At 45.0% G+C, this 21021-nt stretch overlaps 1 protein-coding gene across 9 annotated transcripts in view; it reads left to right on the top strand.

The window, feature by feature from the left end:
• The window catches only part of LOC118290489 (kinesin-like protein KIF13B), a 35539-nt gene extending 14542 nt beyond the window's left edge, over window positions 1-20997 (top strand). For 3 of the 9 annotated variants that reach the window (XM_035618203.2, XM_035618202.2, XM_035618209.2), the window contains 24 exons: window positions 986-1202; window positions 1310-1472; window positions 1579-1725; window positions 2136-2285; window positions 3279-3410; window positions 4005-4178; window positions 4285-4442; window positions 5285-5417; window positions 5604-5750; window positions 5919-5948; window positions 6085-6184; window positions 6421-6547; window positions 6961-7016; window positions 7113-7231; window positions 7351-7527; window positions 7657-7749; window positions 10749-10901; window positions 11594-11671; window positions 12346-12402; window positions 13332-13425; window positions 13702-13820; window positions 17441-17506; window positions 18260-19580; window positions 19666-20997. In XM_035618203.2, coding sequence (XP_035474096.2) covers window positions 986-1202; window positions 1310-1472; window positions 1579-1725; window positions 2136-2285; window positions 3279-3410; window positions 4005-4178; window positions 4285-4442; window positions 5285-5417; window positions 5604-5750; window positions 5919-5948; window positions 6085-6184; window positions 6421-6547; window positions 6961-7016; window positions 7113-7231; window positions 7351-7527; window positions 7657-7749; window positions 10749-10901; window positions 11594-11671; window positions 12346-12402; window positions 13332-13425; window positions 13702-13820; window positions 17441-17506; window positions 18260-19580; window positions 19666-19916 — 4262 coding nt within the window. In that variant the 3' untranslated portion in view covers window positions 19917-20997. The remainder of the gene's footprint in view (window positions 1-985; window positions 1203-1309; window positions 1473-1578; window positions 1726-2135; window positions 2286-3278; window positions 3411-4004; window positions 4179-4284; window positions 4443-5284; window positions 5418-5603; window positions 5751-5918; window positions 5949-6084; window positions 6185-6420; window positions 6548-6960; window positions 7017-7112; window positions 7232-7350; window positions 7528-7656; window positions 7750-10748; window positions 10902-11593; window positions 11672-12345; window positions 12403-13331; window positions 13426-13701; window positions 13821-17440; window positions 17507-18259; window positions 19581-19665) is intronic. The other 6 variants (XM_035618204.2, XM_047328709.1, XM_035618207.2 and 3 more) reach the window with 5 other exon arrangements.
• The last annotated feature ends 24 nt before the right edge of the window (window positions 20998-21021 follow it).

Below are 21021 nucleotides of genomic sequence, written 5' to 3'. Positions count from 1 at the left end.
ATGCTCTAAATGTTAAGATTTGGTTTGCATGTTCTAAAAATAGTTGAGATGGGGGTGGAAATCTGTAAATGGTGTGTGTGTGTCCACCTCATATTTTTTCTGTCCTCCTGTACGTCATGTCTGTCTGTGGGACTTATCACCGACAGTGGTCATGGACAGCACAAGTTCTGTCAGCATGCTCATTAATTATTCAATGATAACTAATATCTGCGAGTTTGAGGAAAAGACAAAAAACAACATTAGTTTTGCAGGTTTTTTTTTTAAACAAATTAACAAATTACATTTTTTTGACTTGATGAGGGACCTTGTATGTTGAAATGACAATGAACAACAGGGCCTGTCATTTGAACACTGGAGCTCTTTATGGCACAAAGGTATAAGATGGTATGTATCTTTTGACATTAATTAATAATAGAAAATAGTTTTATACTTTACAGGCCAAGTTCTTTTATGGCTTAATCAAAAGCGCAGAATCTCGATTAAGTTACTCCAAACAGTTTATGTAGTGTATTCCCAATATTTTGACAATCAAAAATGTGTCCCATTGGGGTCCACAGGCTCAGTATTTAGCCTGCTATCCTTTGTGTCTTCCATAATGTTCTGGTTTGAGTAGAGAATGTTGTGCTCTAACAAAGGACAGTGCCAGATGTGCCAAATTTCAGATTGTGAGGTAAACATTGGACTTTGGTGGCTGCACTCCTGTGAAGCAGCTTCAGCTTATTTATGGATAACTGAGCAATTACAGACTTTCTGGATGTTCAGTGCTCTCAGCCTTCTCAGTGAAGCTGTTAAACACATGAGTGGTACCAGCAAACCCCCAGGGGACATTAAAGAAAACACTCTGCTAGCTGTTAAACCATAGACACCAATTTTTATTTGATAAGAACAAAAACTTAATCACACCCACCTTTACTGTTATCCCTCCTCTCCCTCTCTCCGTCCATCCATCCATCATCTGGCGGCGGCTCCTCCTTGTCTTCCGCAGACCCCTTACAGTCAGTGCTGCAGACCCTGGAGCGGCAGCATGAGGAGGAGAAGCGCTGCGCCCTGGAGCGGCAGAGGCAGATGTATGAGCAGGAGCTGCAGCAGCTCCGCCAGAGACTGGACGCATCAGGGCTCCCAGTCAGTGCTGCTGCTACTGCTGCTGCTGCTGTAACGTCACCAAGCTCCCACAAACGCATGCGGCGGTGGAGTGAGGACAGGTGAGACTGCACAATGGGGTGCCTTTACTGATTCCTGTCGAGCAGTCAAGTCTTTGAATCCAGATAATTTGTAAAAACCTGCATGGTTGTGTCTGTTCGTGGTGCAGAGAGGCAATGATGACTCGCAGCCTGCGGCGCCTGAGGGAGCAGATAGTTCGGGCCAACTTGCTGGCTCAGGAGGCCAGCTTCATCGCAGAGGAGCTCAACAAGAGGACGGAGTACCTGGTCACTCTTCAGATACCTGCCTCTAACCTGGACGCCAACAGGAAGGTAGAGTGCGCATATATGAGTGTGTCTGAGTTTAAAAGAATCTTTTCTGAAACAAACGTTGGTGATGACGTGTTCGAGTTTCCCCCCTCCCTCTCTCGCCTCACAGCGCAACGTGGTGCTGAGTGAGCCGGCCATCCAGGTCCGACGGAAAGGCAAAGGGAAGCAGATCTGGGCTCTGGAGAAGATGGAGAACAGGCTGGTGGACATGAGGGAGCTCTACCAGGAGTGGAAGGACTTTGATGAGGACAACGCTGTGAGTGATGAGAACCTGCTTGACACCGTTAAGAGATAGATTGTGGGGACTGTTTTCACCTCTGTAGGTATACAGAAGTGTTCATCTGTGTCAGTTTTCAGATGTCAGTCAATATCTGTCAGAATTTATCTGCTGGCTTCCATTAACACCATTTTGCATCCCTGAGTGATTGCATGCTAAATAGCAGGGATGCAAAACGGGCAGAGAAAAGCAAAGCAAATGCAGGTAACACAGACTCAATCCAGATTTTTTTCAGAACGTAGATATAAGTTATATAGATATCAAAACGTCGAGATGGATTTTCAGCTCCAGATCCATACTGAGGACTTCCAGATGACCCTGTAGTCCGATAAGAGGATCTTTCACCAGTCTCATCCCATTGTTACCTCTCTTCTTTTACCCCAATGCAGGTGATGCGGTCCTATTTCAAACGTGCCGACCCGTTCTTCGATGAGCAGGAGAACCACAGTCTGATCGGCGTGGCCAATGTTTTCCTGGCCTGCCTGTTCTACGACGTCAAGCTGCAGTATGCAGTGCCCATCATCAACCAGAAGGGAGAGGTAGGAGCCCACTGTGTACAATGAGTAGGCTGCTGTTAAACATGGTGTAATTAAGACCACTGTAATGCAGGACCCCCTGTGAGCTGTTACAGTACGTTTGTTTCCTTAAATAGACATTATATTTTGAATCACGTCGGCCAACAGATAGCAATTTATTTTTGTTGACCTATCTAGCAATCGTTTTGGTGATATACTTACCAATTCAAAACTGAGAACGATCACCCATCTGTGCTGTTCCCCTCAGATCTATGGAGTTATTTAGTGTCTTTGAGCTCATTGTTTTGGTTTCCTCCGAAGCTCGTTGCTCTCATCAACTTTATGTTCAACCAAACTGTTTTGTGAACCAACTGCCTCGTCCCAAAAGTTAACAATTGGCCGATGTAGTGGAGCATCAAATGTTTAAAACTGAGTTAAAAAGAGAGGGAGTATTGTGCTTCAATTTATAAGGTGATCAGGAACATGACTCCAGAAGGAAGGATGATAATATGCCCCCATCTTTTAAAATGTTGTGCTTACATGTTGTTTCTGCTGCATCCAGTGTAACAAAAATTAGTTAATGCAAGTTTTTTTAAAATATTTTTTAAGTAAAGGACTGGACAGAGCTGGAAATGTCCCAAACATCTTTTAATGTAGGTGTAAGATTGCAATATGTGAAAAAGTTATGACAAATACCCAAAGAGCCCCAAGTAGTTACCAAAGGGGAGAAACACAAGCAAATATATATATATATTTTTTAAAGCTGTAACCAGCTAATGCACGGTACTTGAAATGTCTGAAAAGATCAGATGTTCAAAACTGGAAAGTTTTTTCTGTGAGGACAGATTATTCAAGTGAACCAATCAAGTCAGAGGTAATCAACAATTTTGTGAATATCATTCATTTAGCCATCTCTTTTGTGGCCCAAAGGGACTAATAGAAATGAGACTCCAGCTGTGTGTTGTTTACAGTGTGTGTGTGTGCGTGTATGTTTGTTTATGTTTGTGTGTGTGTCAGGTGGCAGGCCGGCTGCACGTGGAGTTGTGGCGCGGCACAGAAGGCTCTGAGGAGGAGGGTCCAGGAGAAACTGACTCTCAGGAGATGTACAGCACAGATGGCGATCCACTGGAACGTAAACTGAACTGTGTGGTGAGAACATGCGGCTTCACAAACAGCTCAGATTATCATGTAATTTAGATATCAACGAGTCGAATCCATCATAGTGCTATATTCCTTCTCTCTGACATATTAATCTTAAGTTTACATTCAGTAGCTGTTCAGTATAAGTGAGTGTAACTTCCGTTTAAGGTTTTGCCAGTGGGAACATAGCCTCAGAGTAATAATGCATCTCGCAGGCAGGCCGATTGTTGTATTTGCTCTCTATCTCGACTGTCTCCAGCTCACTGTCCTGTGAAATGTAAGTTTAATTAACTCTGAGTCAACCTTATACCATGGTTATCTATTGCTTCTGTTTTCTTAGGGTGAAATTAAATATTGCTATGAATTCTTACATATTGACCGAAGGCACTTATAAGAAATTATGACTCGAGAAAGCCAAACAAAACGTTTAACAGAATCACTACACTTAAAACTGTAAAATCAATAAACAGATGAGGATCTGCTTTGCAGCCTGTCAAAAAAAACCTCTGAGATTCAAACCATCTGAAAACACTATGAAGAAACCTTGGTATTTGTCTATTTCTTTGTAATCAAGAGCATTTCCTCCTCTTCTCACTCTCTCAGGTGAAAATCCTCCAGGCCACCGGTCTTCCTCGCCTTCTCTCCAACTTTGTCTTCTGCCAGTACCACTTTTGGGGGGAGGGGGACCCCGTGTTCATCGCCCCAGAGGTGGCGCCGTCCAGCTCATCATCCGCCTGCAGAGACCCTCAGTGCACCGTAGTCTTCGACAGTGCCAAGGTAAAACAATCCTCCTGGTTACCGGCAATAAAAGGCGATGATAAAAACGGCAGCGCAGAGTGAGTGACGGAAAGTGAATTCCTGTCTTATTTTTGTATCTCTGCAGGAATTGTCTGTGTCAGTGTCAGAGGACTTTGTGGAGTTTTTGGCGGAGGGGGCTGTGGCCATCGAAGTATACGGCCACAAACAGGCCAACCACCGCAGAAACCTGGCGCTGTGGGACCTCGGCGTGATTCAAGCCAAGACCAGATCCCTCAGAGAGAGGTAAACATATCGCAAACACACATTGAAATTCATCCAAAAGCAACAGGTACTGTACACACACTTATTGGTCCAGTAATACGTGTCCAGTAACTATACCTATATAAGAGAGGAAGAAGAAACGTGTGGCAATAGCTGTTTTTTAATATATTCTTGATATTCAGTGCTGATATTCTAGCATGTAGCCTGGAATGTAAGTATTGTTTAACCTAAAAGAAACTGCTTCTTTATTTTACAGTATACTGTACTCTAATCCGTTTTTTAAACAATCTCAAAATCATCACTCGTTTTCTTAAACATTTATCCTTTGTCAAGTTGTAAAGTATTATATCTATAACGTCCTCAATTGCATAGGTTATTCTTTTGTCTGTTACCATGTAAAAAAAGCTAATGTGCTGTTGACGGATGGACATCTATTCGGAAGATTTCAAATTCAATGCTTTCCCTTTATTTGGTGTTATGTGACAGTAGCATCAATCAGCTTTTTGTGTAGAAAGCAGAAAGTACGTGGACATTTTGCTGTTGTGCTACAGAAAGATCATTTTGAAATTGGACAACAGTTGTTATGGTTCAATTTTTAAACTTATGAATGGTAAAGTTCTTTTTTCAGTGTGATGCAAAGTTCCCGGGCTGGACTCAAACTCCAGGTTATCTATACTTTAGATGAGTGTAGTCGCATATTATTGCCCACCACGGTGTGGCTTAATTGTTAACAGTAATTGGTTAAGCATCAGAGCCTTCTTCACAAAAACTTCAATGCTTGAAAAAAGCGAATAACTCGATGTGCGTCGTGACATAATTGATGAAGGGTATTCACATGTAGCGTTTCCTCACCGTGCCTGCAGGTGGAGCGAGGTGACCCGTCACCTGGAGCTGTGGGTGCAGCTGATGGAGCTGAATGAGGCGGGACAGTTCACCACCGTGGAGGTTCTTCCTGCCAAAGACATACGCACCGGAGGAATCTTCCAGCTTCGACAGGTATCCAGTACAATTTTTACTACTGTTACTACAAATACTATTTGTAATTGTGTTTTATTCTTTTGAATAGGAACTTTCATTGGCCGTTACTTCCTATTATTATTGTAATCACACTGACGATATGAGCAGGAGAATGAATATAAACTGAGCATTAGAGTCAATGTAAGTGTGAATCTGTTCCTCCAGGGTCAGTCCCGTCGGGTCCAGGTGGAGGTAAGGTCGTTGCCCGACTCTGGCACCATGCCCCTGATCACCGCCTCCATCCTCTCCGTGTCCATTGGGGACGTCAAGGTCCGACAGACGCGCCTCTCCAGAGGTAGCGAGTCACAATTGGTGAGGAAGGGGAAAAATCTGTTATGTTGATATTCGCAAGATATTTGTCAGATGAGGATTTTTATTTTACTAAATTACATATTCTGGTTTTCACACCCCCTGTCTCTACATTATAAAACAAAGTTTTGTGACAGTGGCTCGTGAACAGTTTGTCTATTTACATTTCAGGGTGGGGATGAAGACATGGACAGCTATCAAGTAAGTAGATGCCCTGTAACACGACATAATGTGTTTTTATTGTGTGAACAGTGAAATCAAAACTTCTGGTTCTGTACAGCTGATGTGAATTTGTATCTCTGCCTCCGTGCGTGCGTGCGCGTGCGTGTGTGCGTAGGAGGTGGACCTGGAGAGAATGAGGGAACAGTGGCTGTTCACTCTCACCCAGAGGCAGGAGTATTTGGACCAGCAACTGCAGAAGATAGTTTCCAAACCAGGTGAAGCTGTGAATCACATTCAGCCTGAACATAAAATGATATGGAAACAAAAATTATTACATTGTATCAAACATGTCATTTCCTCCCTCTGCACAGTAACAAATCTTAATTTTACCTTCTCACATTCCTTTGTCAGAATGTATTTGCCAATTGATCCTTTTGCAGCACAAGTACTGCTTTTGCTGATTCCTCTGTCATAACTAACTGGCAGTGATCGCCTTGTGCACGTTCTGCAGATAAGTCGGAGGATGACGTTGAGAGGGAGTCCCAGCTGCTGGAGTGTCGTCTGACTCTCACAGAGGAAAGGAACGCCGTCCTGGTACCGTCTGCTGGCAGCGGCATCCCCGGAGCACCAGCAGAAAGGTGTGTGTTGTTCAAGGAAAGCTATGATTTTTTTTCACACATTGTTCTTTTTTTTTTATTCCAGGAACAGCCAAGGTTAAAAAAAAGAGAACCTACAGTTGATGATTTTGTTAGCTGTTCATGTCAGTACCCCATTCATACCTAAACCCAGGGTCTTTAGGTTTAAGTCTTTCATATAACTGCGCACATAACAGCCAGTCACTAGCACCCTTAGGTGAAACCTAAGTGAAACCTTGCCAACACTTTCTAGCTAATGGTTTTATTAATTATGCCCCCACAGTCTTGTTAACATCAGATCCACTTATGTGGATATAAAATGCTTGCTGAGGTTTGAAACATCTTTTTGTTAGCAGAGCCTCTGTGTCACAGATTAGGTGTTCAGTAGATGTAACGATGCTGCTGTTTCTCCGCAGGGTTCCTGTCCCCGGTATGGAAACGCACATTCCTGTCCTGTTCCTAGATCTCAGTGGTATGTTGTTCTTCTGACGTTTTTAATTTGGCAAAAATCCCCAGTTCTTTTTACCAAATGAAGCCACTGAAGTTCTGTGGTCCTTTTCCCCTCCAGCTGATGATTTCCAGTCCAGCCTTTCCGCCCCGTTGGCTGGGGGGCTGGATGCAATGCTCAGCGGGGAGGATGACGACGAATTCTTCGACCTTCATATTGTTAAACACTGTGATACAGAGGTGCTGAGACTGAAATATCAGTGAATATTTCCAACGCGAATCCCATATGACACTGCAGATTGTTGGTCTTCCAGCTACAAGGTGGGGGGGAATTCATTTAGCTTGTAATCGTGTTCCAGGTAAAGGTGGAGGCTTCCTGGGACTCTACGGTTCACGAGTGCCCCCATCTGAGTCGCGTGGCGTCAGCTGACCAGAGGGTCTACCTGACGGTCCGCGCAGTGGTTCAGCTGAGCCACCCGGCCCACATGCAGCTAGTCCTCAGGAAACGCATCTGCGTCAACGTCACTGGGAGACAGGTGGGTGACCCCCCCCTGAGGCACAACTGACAGGGGCGAGCTGACACAACAATCGCTCTTAGATAATCCCACGTTCCACTAATAAGATGAGGAGATATTAGAAGATGTTCTTGTGGGTTTGTGTGGCAGGGTTTTGCCCAGAGTCTGCTGAAGAGGATGTCTCAGCGCAGCACCATCCCCGGCTGCGGAGTCACGTTTGAAATCGTCTCCAACATCCCCGGGGTAAGAACTGGACCAGAAAGTCGTTTACCAGAAAGAACGTCTTAAAAATGTTGTCACCTATTTAAATTAAGGAACAATAATATATGTTTGCAACTGCATATTCCTCCTAAAAAACTACAAAACCTGAAGAATAGCAGAAAAATGGAACAGAGCTCTTTTGACACTTAGATTTACTTAACAGTAATTGAGTAAGGTGTTCAAGTCAAGTGTCAAAGTGACACAGAGACTGGCTTTAAATAAGCTTCTAATAATTGCAGCACGTTTGTTCTGTATTTGTTTATAAATCTGTAGCCATTATTTTTTGATGTAAGAATGGATTAACCAGAACTTCAGCCACACAAAGTATTTTTGAGCAGCTGGGATTTTTACTTATGGGACATGCAAATGGCCAGACGTCTGTTGGTCAGAGGCTGGATGTCAGTGTACCGTTACCATAATTATGCTAAGGTACTCTCTGATACGTCCTAAATATTAAGGTAAGTAATAATAATAATAATAATAATAATAATAAATTTCATTTATAGAGCAGTTTTCATTGCTAAAAGCAAGTGCTACAGAGTAGAAACAAGATAAAAGGAGCTTTAAAAAGAAAACATCGGTGGAAGAAACAGTACAAAAAATTTAGGGGAATGCTTGTTTAAAAAGAAAGGTTTTCAGGCCTTTCTTAAAAGAGAGAGTGCTTTGTGGAGCCCCCAGGTGGTCTGGAAGGGAATTCCACAGACGAGGAGCGGCTGAGCAGAAGGCTCGATCCCCCATGGTGCGCAGCCTGGTCCTGGAGGGGTGAAGGGTGAAGGTTTTGTTTCCGGAGCGGAGGTTGGGTGAGGAGGTTTGTGGTGAGACTAGATCTTTCAGGTAGGGAGGGGCATTGCCATGGATGCACTGATAGGTGAGTAGGGAGATTTTGTAATCAATCCTGAAAGAGACAGGAAGCCAGTGGAGTGAGTGAAGGACGGGTGTGATGTGGTCATATTTTCGTATCCTCATCAGGATCCTAGCGGCACTGTTTTGGATGTATTGAAGCTTTTGAATGCTCTTGCCAGGAGTCCCAATGAGGAGAGCGTTGCAGTAGTCCAGCCTTGAGGAGACAAAGGCGTGGACAAGGTTTTCGGCATCTGACAGACAGTGTGGACGGGGTTTGGCATTGTTCCTGAGGTGATAGGAGGTCTTGCACAGATGTTTAATGTGGGTGTCAAATGTAAGTTGAGGGTCAAATCTTACACCCAGATTGGTGACTGTTGATGACGGGTATATTTTGACCAGAGAAGGTTATTTGGGTTATGGGGGATGACTGGACCTGGTGTGGTGTGCCAGCTAAATACCTTCTGTTTTGGAACTATTTAGCTGTAGGAAGTTTTCTGTCATCCACTCCTTTATCTCCTCAAGGCAGGTGCCCAGTGATGATGATGACAATGACACTGAGGCTGCAGATGAGATAGGGTTGGTTTTTATGTAGAGCTGTGTCATCAGCGTAGCAATGGAATGATATTCCATGCTGGCTGATGATGCGGCCAAGGGGAAGAGTGTAGAGGGAACCGAACCTTGGGGGACTCCACAAGTGACAGTGAGTGTTTGCGATTTTGCTCCTCCCAAGGAGACGTATTCTGTTCTTCCAGACAGGTAGGACTGGAACCAGCTCAGGGCGGAGTCAGAGAGTCGGACGGTGTGTTGGAGGCGCTGAAGGAGGATGTTATGGTCAACCGTGTCGAAAGCTGCAGACAGATCCAGAAGGATGAGGAGCGATGGTGATCCAGTGTCAGCCGCCATCAGCAGGTCGTTTGTGACCCTGACCAGGGCTGTTTCGGTGCTGTGGGCGGAACGGAAGCCGGACTGGAACTTCTCAAATAGGGAGTGAGAATTTAGGTGGTCCTGAAGATGTGCGGCGACTACTTTTTCCAGCACTTTGGACAGAAATGGGAGGTTGGAAATGGGCCTGTAGTTGGCGAGGATTTCTGGGTCTAAGGTGGGTTTTTTGAGAAGGGGTCTGACGACAGCAGTTTTGAGAGCAGATGGAACATATCCAGGCTGGAGTGAGTGGTTGATGATTTGGGTGATTAGGGGACTTAGAGCGCAGACGTTGGATTTTACCAGGGCTGTAGGAAAAGGGTCCAGGGTACAGGTGAAGGGTTTCATCCTGTGGATGATGTCCTCAGTCTCTCGCTGAGAGATCTTGGGGAAGCAGCAGAGAGGCTGAAAAATCTCAGGAAGTGGGTCGGCAGTAGGGACTGACAGAGCTGGAGAGAAGAGAGCGGATGGTATCGACTTTTTTCCTGAAGAAGATGAAGTTATTGCACTGCTCTTCTGTGGTATCGGTGTGTGAGAGAGTTTGAGGCTTGAGCAGATGATTTATAGTAGAAAAAAGCTGCTTGGAGTTTCCAGGACTTGTATTTATGATGTTAGAGTAGAACTGTGACCGTGCTTTTCTAAGTGACTTTGAGTAGGCCGTTTGGTGTTCTTGATAGACCAACTGTGCACAGTGAGTCCGATTTTTGCAATACGCCGCTCAAGTACACGCCCAGCTGCTTTCTTGTTCCGTAGATCTGAAGTGAACCAGGGGGCTGAGTGTGAGAAGGTGACTGATTGTGTTTTCACAGGGGCGTGGAGGTCCAGGATACTGCTCAGGGTGTTGTTGTAAAAATCCACTGATTCATTTGCTGATGTGAATTTTGCGGAGGGTATTGGCTGGAGGTCCAAAGTCATGTTGTCCAGGTTGATGTTTTTTAGGTTTCTGAAATTAATTTGGTGTTTTGGCTTGGTGTGGTGAGATAAGTTCAACTTCACCAGCAGATTTTTGATGGGGGCAGTGAAAGTAATGACCAGGTCGAGCGTGTGCCCTCTGTTGTGTTTGGGGACGTTGACATGCTGTTTGAAGTCATATGACTTGACGAGTTAGTGTAAAAGTCTTTACCATAAATGTAATTCCAAACCACTGGGAATCAAGACTTGGCATCGATCACGTGAACACACTGTCCCTGACATTCCTTGTCCCTTCCCCGTAACAGGACATCCACGGCCCAGAGGACAGGGAGATGTTGGCCCGGCTGGCTGCCAGCGGCGAGGACGACCAGTCCGCCGACAGCGAGGCGGCCATCGAGAAATACCTCCGCAGCGTCCTGGCTGTGGAGAACATCCTCACTCTGGACCGTCTCAGACAGGTCGGGAAATATACTGCATGGAAACCTGAGATGGTTTTAATGAATCATTTTGATTTCCATTCAGAATACCTTGATGTCACCAGTCACTTATAAAACTGCTCTCAAAATTGATATCCCTCTCAAGCATGAGTACATATAGTCAAATCATCATTGTCCTTTTCACTTTTCATGCAGTTTGGAAAATTTTCTTTGTACGACCAAAAAAAGACACAAATGGAGATTATTTGTTTCACGTGACACAAAAGCCTGGGAGCTGATTTAGATTTGCTCTGCCAGAATACGGTCTGGATCCTCTCCACTGGGAAGTGATTTTCCCTGGCAGAAAACTTGCCGGTCAAATCACAACCGATTATCTGAAAATGGGCAGGATTTTTACCATTATGCAGCTGCACTGATGAATGCCTAAAAGTACCCGATATTTTTAAATTTCTCCCACAAAAACGGCAGCACTTGTTCGCAGACATTGTGGAATCATTATCACAGACACCTCCTCTCTGCATGCTCTCTAGTCTGTTGACATTCTCGCGTCGCTAAACGCCTCTTGGAAATGAACCGAGAGGTCCCAGACTTATACGAATTTGAGTATTAGTCTGCCTACTCCAGGCTAGTAATACAAGTCATCGAGTATGAACCCTAACCCCCAAATTGTCAGTCTTTCCATAAATCATACGACTGTTTGTGTGTGTGTGTAGGAGGTGGCTGTGAGGGAACAGCTGGGGGTCAGAGGGAAACCTCCCAGACGCTGCCTGAGCTCTCCAAACATCAACCGGGTAAGACGGCTCCAGTTTGAACTTCATACTGTAAAGGGTTAATTCAGGTTTGACTTCACATAAGTCGACTGTGGCGGTGACACTGTCGTGATCTCGATGCACTCTGCCAGTTCTGTGGACAGATGGATTTCCACATGAGCTGCCAGTTGGTCAGACAATAATAGGTCAATACAACAAAACTGTTTAGTTTATTTCCATTTGATTTTTTGTGTTTCAGACCCTACAGTGTCATGGGAATGTTTTATCCTTTAATACTTCTCATGCCTAGAAATGACGTTGATGATAACAGAAATGAACGTCTTCTTACAACAAGCTGCTGTCCAGACGTCATTTGCTGAAGTCTGTTTCCCTCTCTTTCATATAGTGGTGTTAGGTTAAGTTTAGGTTTCACAGAGATAAAAGCTTGTGGTAGGTTGAGGGTTGGCCTGAGGTTAAGTACTGGGGTTACAAGTAGGAGTAAGAGGAAACGGGCTCTGATGTAACACCAGCCTCGTAATTCTCCTCGCTTCTGCGAACCACGAACCACAACACACTCTTTACTCTAACTCACCTCTTTCTTGCCTGTGGCTTGTTTGCATTCTGGCGTTCAGGTGTTTTGTTTTTCTTGACTTAACTTGTTTTTGTGCTTTTAACCCACTAACACCTTAGCTCTGAAACTCTGTCTCTCTAACCAGCTGACAGCCAGCAACGTTGATCTTTACTCCTCTTCTCATCAGCTCAATGACTTCAACGTGAGTGACATCTACTAATCTTCTCATTAATACCTATTTATTTGTCTTTACCTCGGATAGTGAAGTACTCATGCTCAATTCAATTAAATGCATTTATTTTGCCCAGCATTTAAACAGATTGTGAACATTGTTGGTGAAGTTCAAAATGCCTTATTGTCGGCTTGTGACTGACGAGCTGATAATACCAATGCAAATATCAACAGTGATTGGAGACTCGTGCACATGAAAAATAGAAAAAGTAGATTAAAGGCTATAAAAGTACTTTATTAACATTCGTATTAAAAACCAAGTTGTTGTGAAAGGTTATAGTATTGAAAAGATGATTTACAAGGTAGCAACCAAAAACAAATCTTACAGAAATTATTTTATGTTTTCTGATTTCTTTTAGTTTTTCCTAAACATTTGCTTCCTTTATTATGAAATTCCTGTGAGTTTGACATTTCCGGACCAAACACACTCTTGACTGAGGAGGTAACATCGCACTTCAGTTGACATGCTCACTGGGTTAGGATATTTACAAATAATAATAATATATAATATATTACCTGTATATAAAAGCGATGAATGCTCTTGTTGGCCCCTGCAAAGACACCATCAATGAGGGTGACCACAGACATTAGGGGGTGTTTATGCCTCTATAGATGGATGGATGACAAAATGGGCTGAAATGAACGGGTATTGGTTGAGATATATATAGTTTTAAAAGTAATGGATGAGAAGTAAAAATAGATGTACAAAAAATGTAAAGGTGTTGCGTACGTAGATGAAACTAATGAATAAATGGTTCAATGACTGCTCTGGGGGACGTCCTGTCAGTGTTGTTGCAATTCTCTTTGCAACCAATAGAGTGTGCTAAGTGTCACTGCTTCCACCGCTGTGTGTGTGTATGTGTGTGTGTCATCGTCTGTCTGTCCCTGCCGTTTGTGCAGAGCTGGACGAGCCACCAGGACCTGTGTGTGGTGCCTCCTCCATCCAGACGCACGCTGCCCAGTTCCATATCCCAAACCTTGAACCCAGAAACAGGTACGACTGATAAAACCTTCCTCTTCCAACCGATTCTCTCTCTCTGGCTTTGAATCATTTCCCTTTTTTGCTGCATTCTACGATATCATCGGGCCGCTTCAGCCCCTTGGCCAACCATATCTGTCCCTTTGCTCTGAATCTTAATGTCGCACTTGTTTTCCTCTGCGCTAACACATCTTTCCATGCCTTTTAAAAAACTTTTTTTTATCTCTTTCTGCCCCCCCCCCCCCCCCCTTGTTTTCTCCACCTCTGCTCCTGTAACCTCCTCTCTATCAGTGCACTCAGGCTTCGCTGCATCTTATCTCCCCCCAGCGAAGGCCGTGCCCAACCTGCTGAAGTCGCTGCTTCCTGGTGGGAAGGAAGATAGCCGAGCCCAAACACTTGTCCATCAGCAGGTACCACTCGTTCAGTCGGCTCGCCGGCTCTTTTGATTTACGCTTCCGTTCCGCTCGCTCCCTTATCGGGGATTTAAAGTTTTTTTCATGCGTCATTGCAGCTTGAATCTAAATATACCCGGCACTCAACGGCGGCGAGTTTCCTTTTTCATTCTGTTGCCATGGAAACAGAGCTTATGTAGATGGAAACACAGATGACAAACAGATAAGTTGTGTAAAGGCCTCGGTGACCAAGATAAGTGGGGGTTTTTTCAGAACTTTTGCAAAAAAATAGATACGATAAGCTTCATCCTTTACCAGGAATACAAGGAGAGAGCGCTTTAGGTGTTGACCTCGTATCATGTTTATGAATGTTTTGAGGCATAACTTTTTTTTTGTCAGTCACACCATTATACAATGGATTCAGTAAATATTCACACTCGGTCCCCCGTTGTACACTTTAATGTGTTGTGAGTTTAATTGTGATCAGATAACATTCTTGTCCATCAATCTACACCCAATCTACCACCCATAATGACACAGTCAAAACCGGTTTGAAATGTTTTGAATAAAAATGAAAGTGAAGGATCTAGAACATTAATGCAGTAGTTTGTAGAAGCCACTTTGGTTATCGATTACAGCTTCCAGTCTTCCAGCCGGGAAACTCTGAATCTTCATGGCAGATTGTCTCAAGCTCAGGCACGTTGAACGGGGAATTGTCCTCACATATCTGTGGGGTTTAAGTCTGGGCTCTGGCCGGGACCTCCGAGGACATTCAGAGACTCGGTTCAAAGTCCCTCCAGAATTTTATTGGTGTATCCATGTCAGATTTTTTCCACTCAGGTGAGAACCCCCCCATAGGGAGGTTATTATCCAGGTGATGAGCAGCGCCTGATGTTCACCAGACATTGTGCTTTGATTGTCACTCAAGGAGTTAGTTTGTTGACTCATCAGACCAGAGAGTCTTTTTCCTTCTTTTCCATTTATAGTACTCTCTGAGACTCCAATCAGGCTGTCACGTGCCTTTGACATTAAGTGGCTTCTGTCTCGCCACTCCACCATAAAGGCCTGGTTGATGGAGGGCTGCTGAGAAGGAGGCAGGTTACAGCGGGTTCTCCGTTCTCAGCACAGGACTTCTGACCATAGGGTTATTGGTCTCCTCCCTGACCAAGATCCTCCTCGCCTGGTTACTCCGGCTGAAGTCCTGGTGGCTCCACTTTTTTTCATGGGAACACTCAAAGTTTAGGAAATGGTGTTCTGCCCCGATTCCATGCCTCACCACAATGTAACCGCCGAGGTCTACAGAGAGATCCTGCGACTTCGTGGCTCTCGGGGACGATTTAGTCAAACTCAGTTTGATGTGCCACAGCAAAGGGTCTGAATAAGATTGTAAATGAGAGATTCGTCAAGACCGTTTGACTTTGACCGTTCTGTTTTAAAACTCTCCCCCGCATCCACGAGCTGTATGGAAATGTGGTTAGAGATTGCCGGAGTTGTCTTTACCACTTTAAACTGTGAACATGAACCTTTTTGAAACCCCTCATCTCGATCAAATTAAAAGAAACAAGATATTATGTTATGAATAGTATTGAAGAATACCAGTCACCGTTGTCTGGTTTATACAGTATGGGGACATTAACTTTACTTGTTATCCTGAGTCATCACATTTGTTGAATTCAAACCGGGTTACTTGAGAACTCTGGCGAAGACTGTATCAGTACGGATGCAGTCGGTCGGGGTCTCCTGGCTGATTGACACGCCGGTGTGATTGTTTGTGATCAGAGCAGACACTCAACAAACATCCCCCACCATGACGGGGGCTCACTGTGTAGAGGAGGGTTAATTAGGAGCAGGTGAACCTTCGCTGGTCTCCAATCATGTGCCACCTCGACTCCGGGATCGGCAGCCGAACACCGCAGCACCCGATTTGGCTGATTAGCACCACGGGTCGCGGAGGGAAGCTAATCTTACCCTGGAAATAATGTGCAGCGTGGTGTTTGGTGGGAATGGAACCCCGTCACTCCACACGTCGGTGTGTCGTCTTTCCACAAATGTTTACAACGGTCAAGCCCGGAGTACTGCGATATTATTGTGAACATAAATTGGAGTGATTAATTATTGCCGTGAGTGGCCAGATCTACCTTCAAAAATCCCAGCGTCTACTTAGTGTTCCAGTCAATGGGTACAGATCTGGTCTACAGCAGACGTGTGGACTTCAGTCACTCAACTGAGAACTTGAGATATGATTCACTTGATTTGGCCTTTTGACTTGAAAACAAAAACATTGACGTGTCAGTTAGACAAAGCTTTTGTTATTCTCAAACCAGCAGCGCTTTAGTCACTTCCCTTCTCAATCCAAGCCAACTGAGCCTAAATATGTCATGAACATATTTGTGTATTCCTTTATTAATAACAAGTCATTTCCTAAAACAGCTTGGCACTGTAGTGAATGTTGATTAAAGCATTTTATTTACAAACTATTTTCAACTGCAGGGTAATACACGTTCATAATGGTCACCAGGATGAAGTACTGTACCACTACACAGTGTCATGACCATGATTTATGGTCAATGCAGGTGCATTAAATATTCATGTGTAGACTAGATTTTGTGATCCTAATAATATTTTCCCCCCCTAACGAAAACTAATCTATAATCTTGCCATTTACAATAGATTTGTAGGAGTCCGACTTCCTTGTGCGTTGACCTCCAGGTATCACAGAGACTCAGGATTAGACGCGTAGACCCACTGAACTCGTGCTGCGTCGCACAACGTGACCCGAGTCGACCCTCTTTAGTCCTGATGAGCGGAGTCTGGAGAACGGAGTGTTTATTCCCTCCACATGCAATGTCAGGGAACACTCATCCTGATTCATATTCTGTGACTGAGTTTGTCGAACAACTGTCCTAATTAATCAAATATCCCAAAATATCTCCAGATATGTTTTTTTTTTCCTTTTACCCTCTTCAGAAACTGTCGAGAAGCAAGTCGCACAATATTTAATCAGCTGACGGCTCATATTGAGTGTAAAAGAGGAACACGTGAATACTACATACGGATAAATGATAATGGCTGCAATTATAATTACGGCGCAATTATCCTGATTGTTTTACGAGTTTATCCTGATTACCCGTCTGAGCGATCTGACGGGCAAATATTTTCATCACGCTTTCTGCATCTCGCGTCAACATCTCGACGGCCGATTGCTAAAAATAAATGGAACTTTATACTTAACGGAATATCCCAAAATGATAAAAAAATGAGGAGAGATGTGCCTAGTTAGTTATTGTAGTTCAGTATTCCGTGTTATTTTCAGTCTGCCACCTTATAGACATAGAATCATAGACTAAGCTCTTCCCCCCCACTGGCTCTATTTCTGTTCTACTGTCACACTGAAGCCTGAGATTTCTAATTCCCTCACAGCAGCTAATCGTCACCTCACACACAAGCACACACACTGTGTAACGATTAGGTTCGGAAACCCACAGGCTCACATTAACATTTAATCTTCGGGTCGAAACGATAGCGACTCGCTCGTGATTACATCTCGAAATCTGTTTGACGGTGCACGTGTACCTGACGGGTTTATCTGAAAACGACGTTCATTTCCTCTGAACTCTCTCCCCGCTCACCCGTCGCAGGGCCTGCCGCGCATCGTGGTGCAGTCAGCCAGCGTCGAAGAGGGCCTGAGCAAACATCAGCAGCCGGTGAGTTCTCCGACCCCCCGCGTGGTTCTTACGTGTACCGGTAAGGACCCGGAGTGAACTCTTATTATAGCCAAAGAATTGTCAGATACCTGTTTCATTTATTTTCATCTCCAAGGAGCTTGTGGATAAGGTGAAGGGAATGTCACTGAGACAATTGATTTTGTACTTCTATGCTTCGTTATTGGACTTCTCCCCCGATTCTTTTCTGTTAAAACAAGAAAACAGTTAGTTGAGTAGCATTGTGTAGTCCTACAGGTTTGTACACGTCTCTTTAAAGCTGCTCTAATCAACATTATTATATTGGAAAAGGTTCTCCAGACGGATGAAGTGTGATGTGGTCACGGAACCCAAAGAGAATTACCGCCATACTCAGTCAGTGGTACCGACGTTCTTAGCAACTCTGCACAGATTTGGTTTTTCATCGTGCAGCTTTACTGTTGCACTGACAACAACGAACAGCAGGCAAGCTAGGTATTTTGTGAACAAGGAGGATTGTTCAAGCCTCGAAGATGGTGGAGCCCAAAACGTCTGACGGGGGGGGGGGGAGACGAGGCTCAAAATGAATGCAAACAAAACCACTGTGTCGAAATGATCTTTACAATGAACAATTCAACTCTACAATGATGAAATTCCCACAGACTAACCAGTAATTCAAGAGTGTTGTTCTACGTCAGACTCTCTACTACAATGCATTTGAAGGAAGACTTTGGGTCGCTAACGCACTTGTTGCCACGGTTTTTCACTTGCTCCCAGGTTCCCATCGAGGAAATCATCCGCTCCGTGCCCCTGCCGATCAACCTGGAAACGGAAGAATCCACGCCCAGCCCGGAGAGCGAAGCCTCCAGCGGGTACATGTCGACCAGCATATCCACGGCAACGCTGTCGGATGTCTACACGCTGAGCTGGGACCTGCCTCCGTCATCCGGCTTTGAGATGGTGCCAGATGAAGAAGAAGAGGACGCCAGAGTGACACCGTCTTACACACTGCGCCCTGAAACCCTTCTCGTGGACCAGTCGGAGCACGATGAGTCATCGCAGGGTTTGAACGACGAGGCAGCTGTAGAGAAGATCGACTTGCCGCCGCCCCAATCGGACGATACCACATCGGATTCAAATCTTAGTCAACAGGAACCAAATCAATCTCCGTCAGTGTGGTTGAAGGAGCAAGGGAAGTCTGATTCGGCAGCAGAATCGGACCTGCCAGGCCAGGCCACACAGAAGCAAGAGTCAACAGCTGACCCAACTGGATTGGACCGTTGGGAGCCACTCAAAGATCCAGTGATTGTTCAGGAAAATGAAACCAAACGGCCTGGTTTGTCGCAAACACACTACTCCGAATTGGAGACCCCAATGACCAGCGTGCTGGAGGTGGCTGCCCCAGACGAGACGGAAGGTGAAAGGTCGCTCCTCGACGGAACACAACCGCCTGCACAAGAAGGCCCCATCTCCCTCCCACCGCAGCAGCCCGTACAAGACGAGGCAACCTCTGACGGTATTCAAGATCCGACTCCAGACCTGATCCCAGCCTTGTCGGAAGATACGGACCCTGCTCCAGAACCACCCGTAGAATCGGTTCTTCAACTTCCATCAGAGGAACGATGGAATTCCTCAGACCCAAGCGATACCGCCATCCCGACCCCATCCTCCTCGACAACGGAGGAAGTCCAACAGGAATCGCCCGCCGAATCCTCCGCTCCCGCAGCTCCCACTCCTCTCTCCGAGGACACTCTGCCTTCCAAACCCGCCGCCCCCGCAGCCAACCCCTTCAAAATCCAGAAGGTCAAGTCTTCGGACCTCAAGTCCTTTCACCGCGTTCTGGACGAGGAGAACGCGGGGCTCGGAGACGAGGCTGGCAGCCTCGGAACGGCACTGTTCCTCTCAGTGCCGATGGAGAGTCTGGAAATCATCTCCGACTCCGAGGAGGGAGACGCGGCTTCCACCGTTCTTCCCGATTGGTTAAAAGAAGGGGAGTTCGTAACCGTGGGGACCAATAAGAGCGGCACCGTGCGATACGTTGGACCCACGGATTTCGCAGTGGGCACCTGGGTGGGAGTGGAACTGGAGGTGCCAGCCGGTGAGTAGAAAATTGATTTCACGTCGTTGTTAATGAACATTTTACAGTGTAAATATCTAACTAACCTTTCTTGGTCCTAATCTAGGTAAGAACGACGGCTCAGTGGCCGGTAAGCACTACTTCCACTGTAACCCTGGGTACGGCGTGCTGGTGAGGCCCGGCAGAGTGAGCCGCGGCGGTGCCAAGCGCCGTCGCCAACAGCAAAAGCGCCGCAGTGCCAACCTGTCTGGATCCAGCCCCAACCTGGCGGCCCTCACCGCCCTGGCCAAGGGTGAACCCGGTGGAGCCTCGACCGGCCGCAGCAGGGGAGAGAACCGCAAGTCGTGGAACACTTGAGGAGGCTCGGCAGCTGCGGAAAAACGGCTAACTGCTCGACACCAGCTCGCCCGTCGCCCAACAGCTGGTTGATTAGAGGGTAAGCTTTCAGAAACAGTGACACCACAGTGATTTTTATATCTGTGCAGATTTACTGCAGTGTTTTGGAGACACAAGGATGAGTCACCACACGCTCCTCCGCTGGGAGAAGGAACCTACCAGATTTTGGCTGTATTATTATTATTATTTTTTTTACTACCTGGTGTACCCAGTGATTGAAAACTCCAGAGAACGATTGATTGTCTTATTGGAAAAAATGTGAATGTTTTAGGTAACAAGGTAACAAGTAATTAAGTTTTTAATGGTGGATTTATCAGTTTGCAATGTATTTCTTCGAGTGACATTAGAAAACAAAACACTGCCTCAAAATCGGCACGTTTCTTTTTCTGGAAAAAGTCCACTGGATCACACCGGAGGACTCCGACAGCACACCTTCACCTTCGCGTTAACAAATGCTACTAAGCAGCCGTTTGTGTGGCAAAGTTTTTTTGTTTTTTTTCCTCGTGCCTTGAAAAACTATGACTACTAACTCAGCAAAATGTGCCTGAGTGCTACATCACCACATCCTCTCTCGTTGGTGGGTCGAAAAAAGGGTTTGCTCACTTCTCAAAGAAGCAAATTTTAGCTCTAGAACGTGTATTTGTACAGTTTCACAGACAGACTTGCACCGTCTCCGCTGGAAAAACTCTACTGAAATTGTGCTCATTTAAAAAAAAAAAAATCAGCTTTGTCCTTGTGTGTGAGAGAGATGGATTTGACGTGACTTCATTTTAAAAAGACATGTGCGACACGTTTTTTCAAGTTTCATGCTAGTGATTTATAGAATCCTACTGTTTGTTAGCCTTGTGATTTGTGCATGATGAGGACAGTTGGGAATTTTGTCCTGAATGCATTTAGTAAATAAGATTTTATGTACGCGCATTCATTTTGACCTCCTGAATGCTTATTTAAAGATGAATACACTATATTATTGATTATCAAGAGCAAAAATATACTTTTTTTTAACCGGTTTCATTTAATAAAAAATGTTAATTTAATTCTGCTCCTGTTTGATTTCATATTTGTG

The sequence above is a fragment of the Scophthalmus maximus genome, chromosome 18 (assembly GCF_022379125.1).
Source record: "Scophthalmus maximus strain ysfricsl-2021 chromosome 18, ASM2237912v1, whole genome shotgun sequence".
Taxonomy (NCBI): Eukaryota; Metazoa; Chordata; class Actinopteri; order Pleuronectiformes; family Scophthalmidae; genus Scophthalmus; species Scophthalmus maximus.
This window is presented reverse-complemented; position numbering and strand designations above follow the sequence as displayed.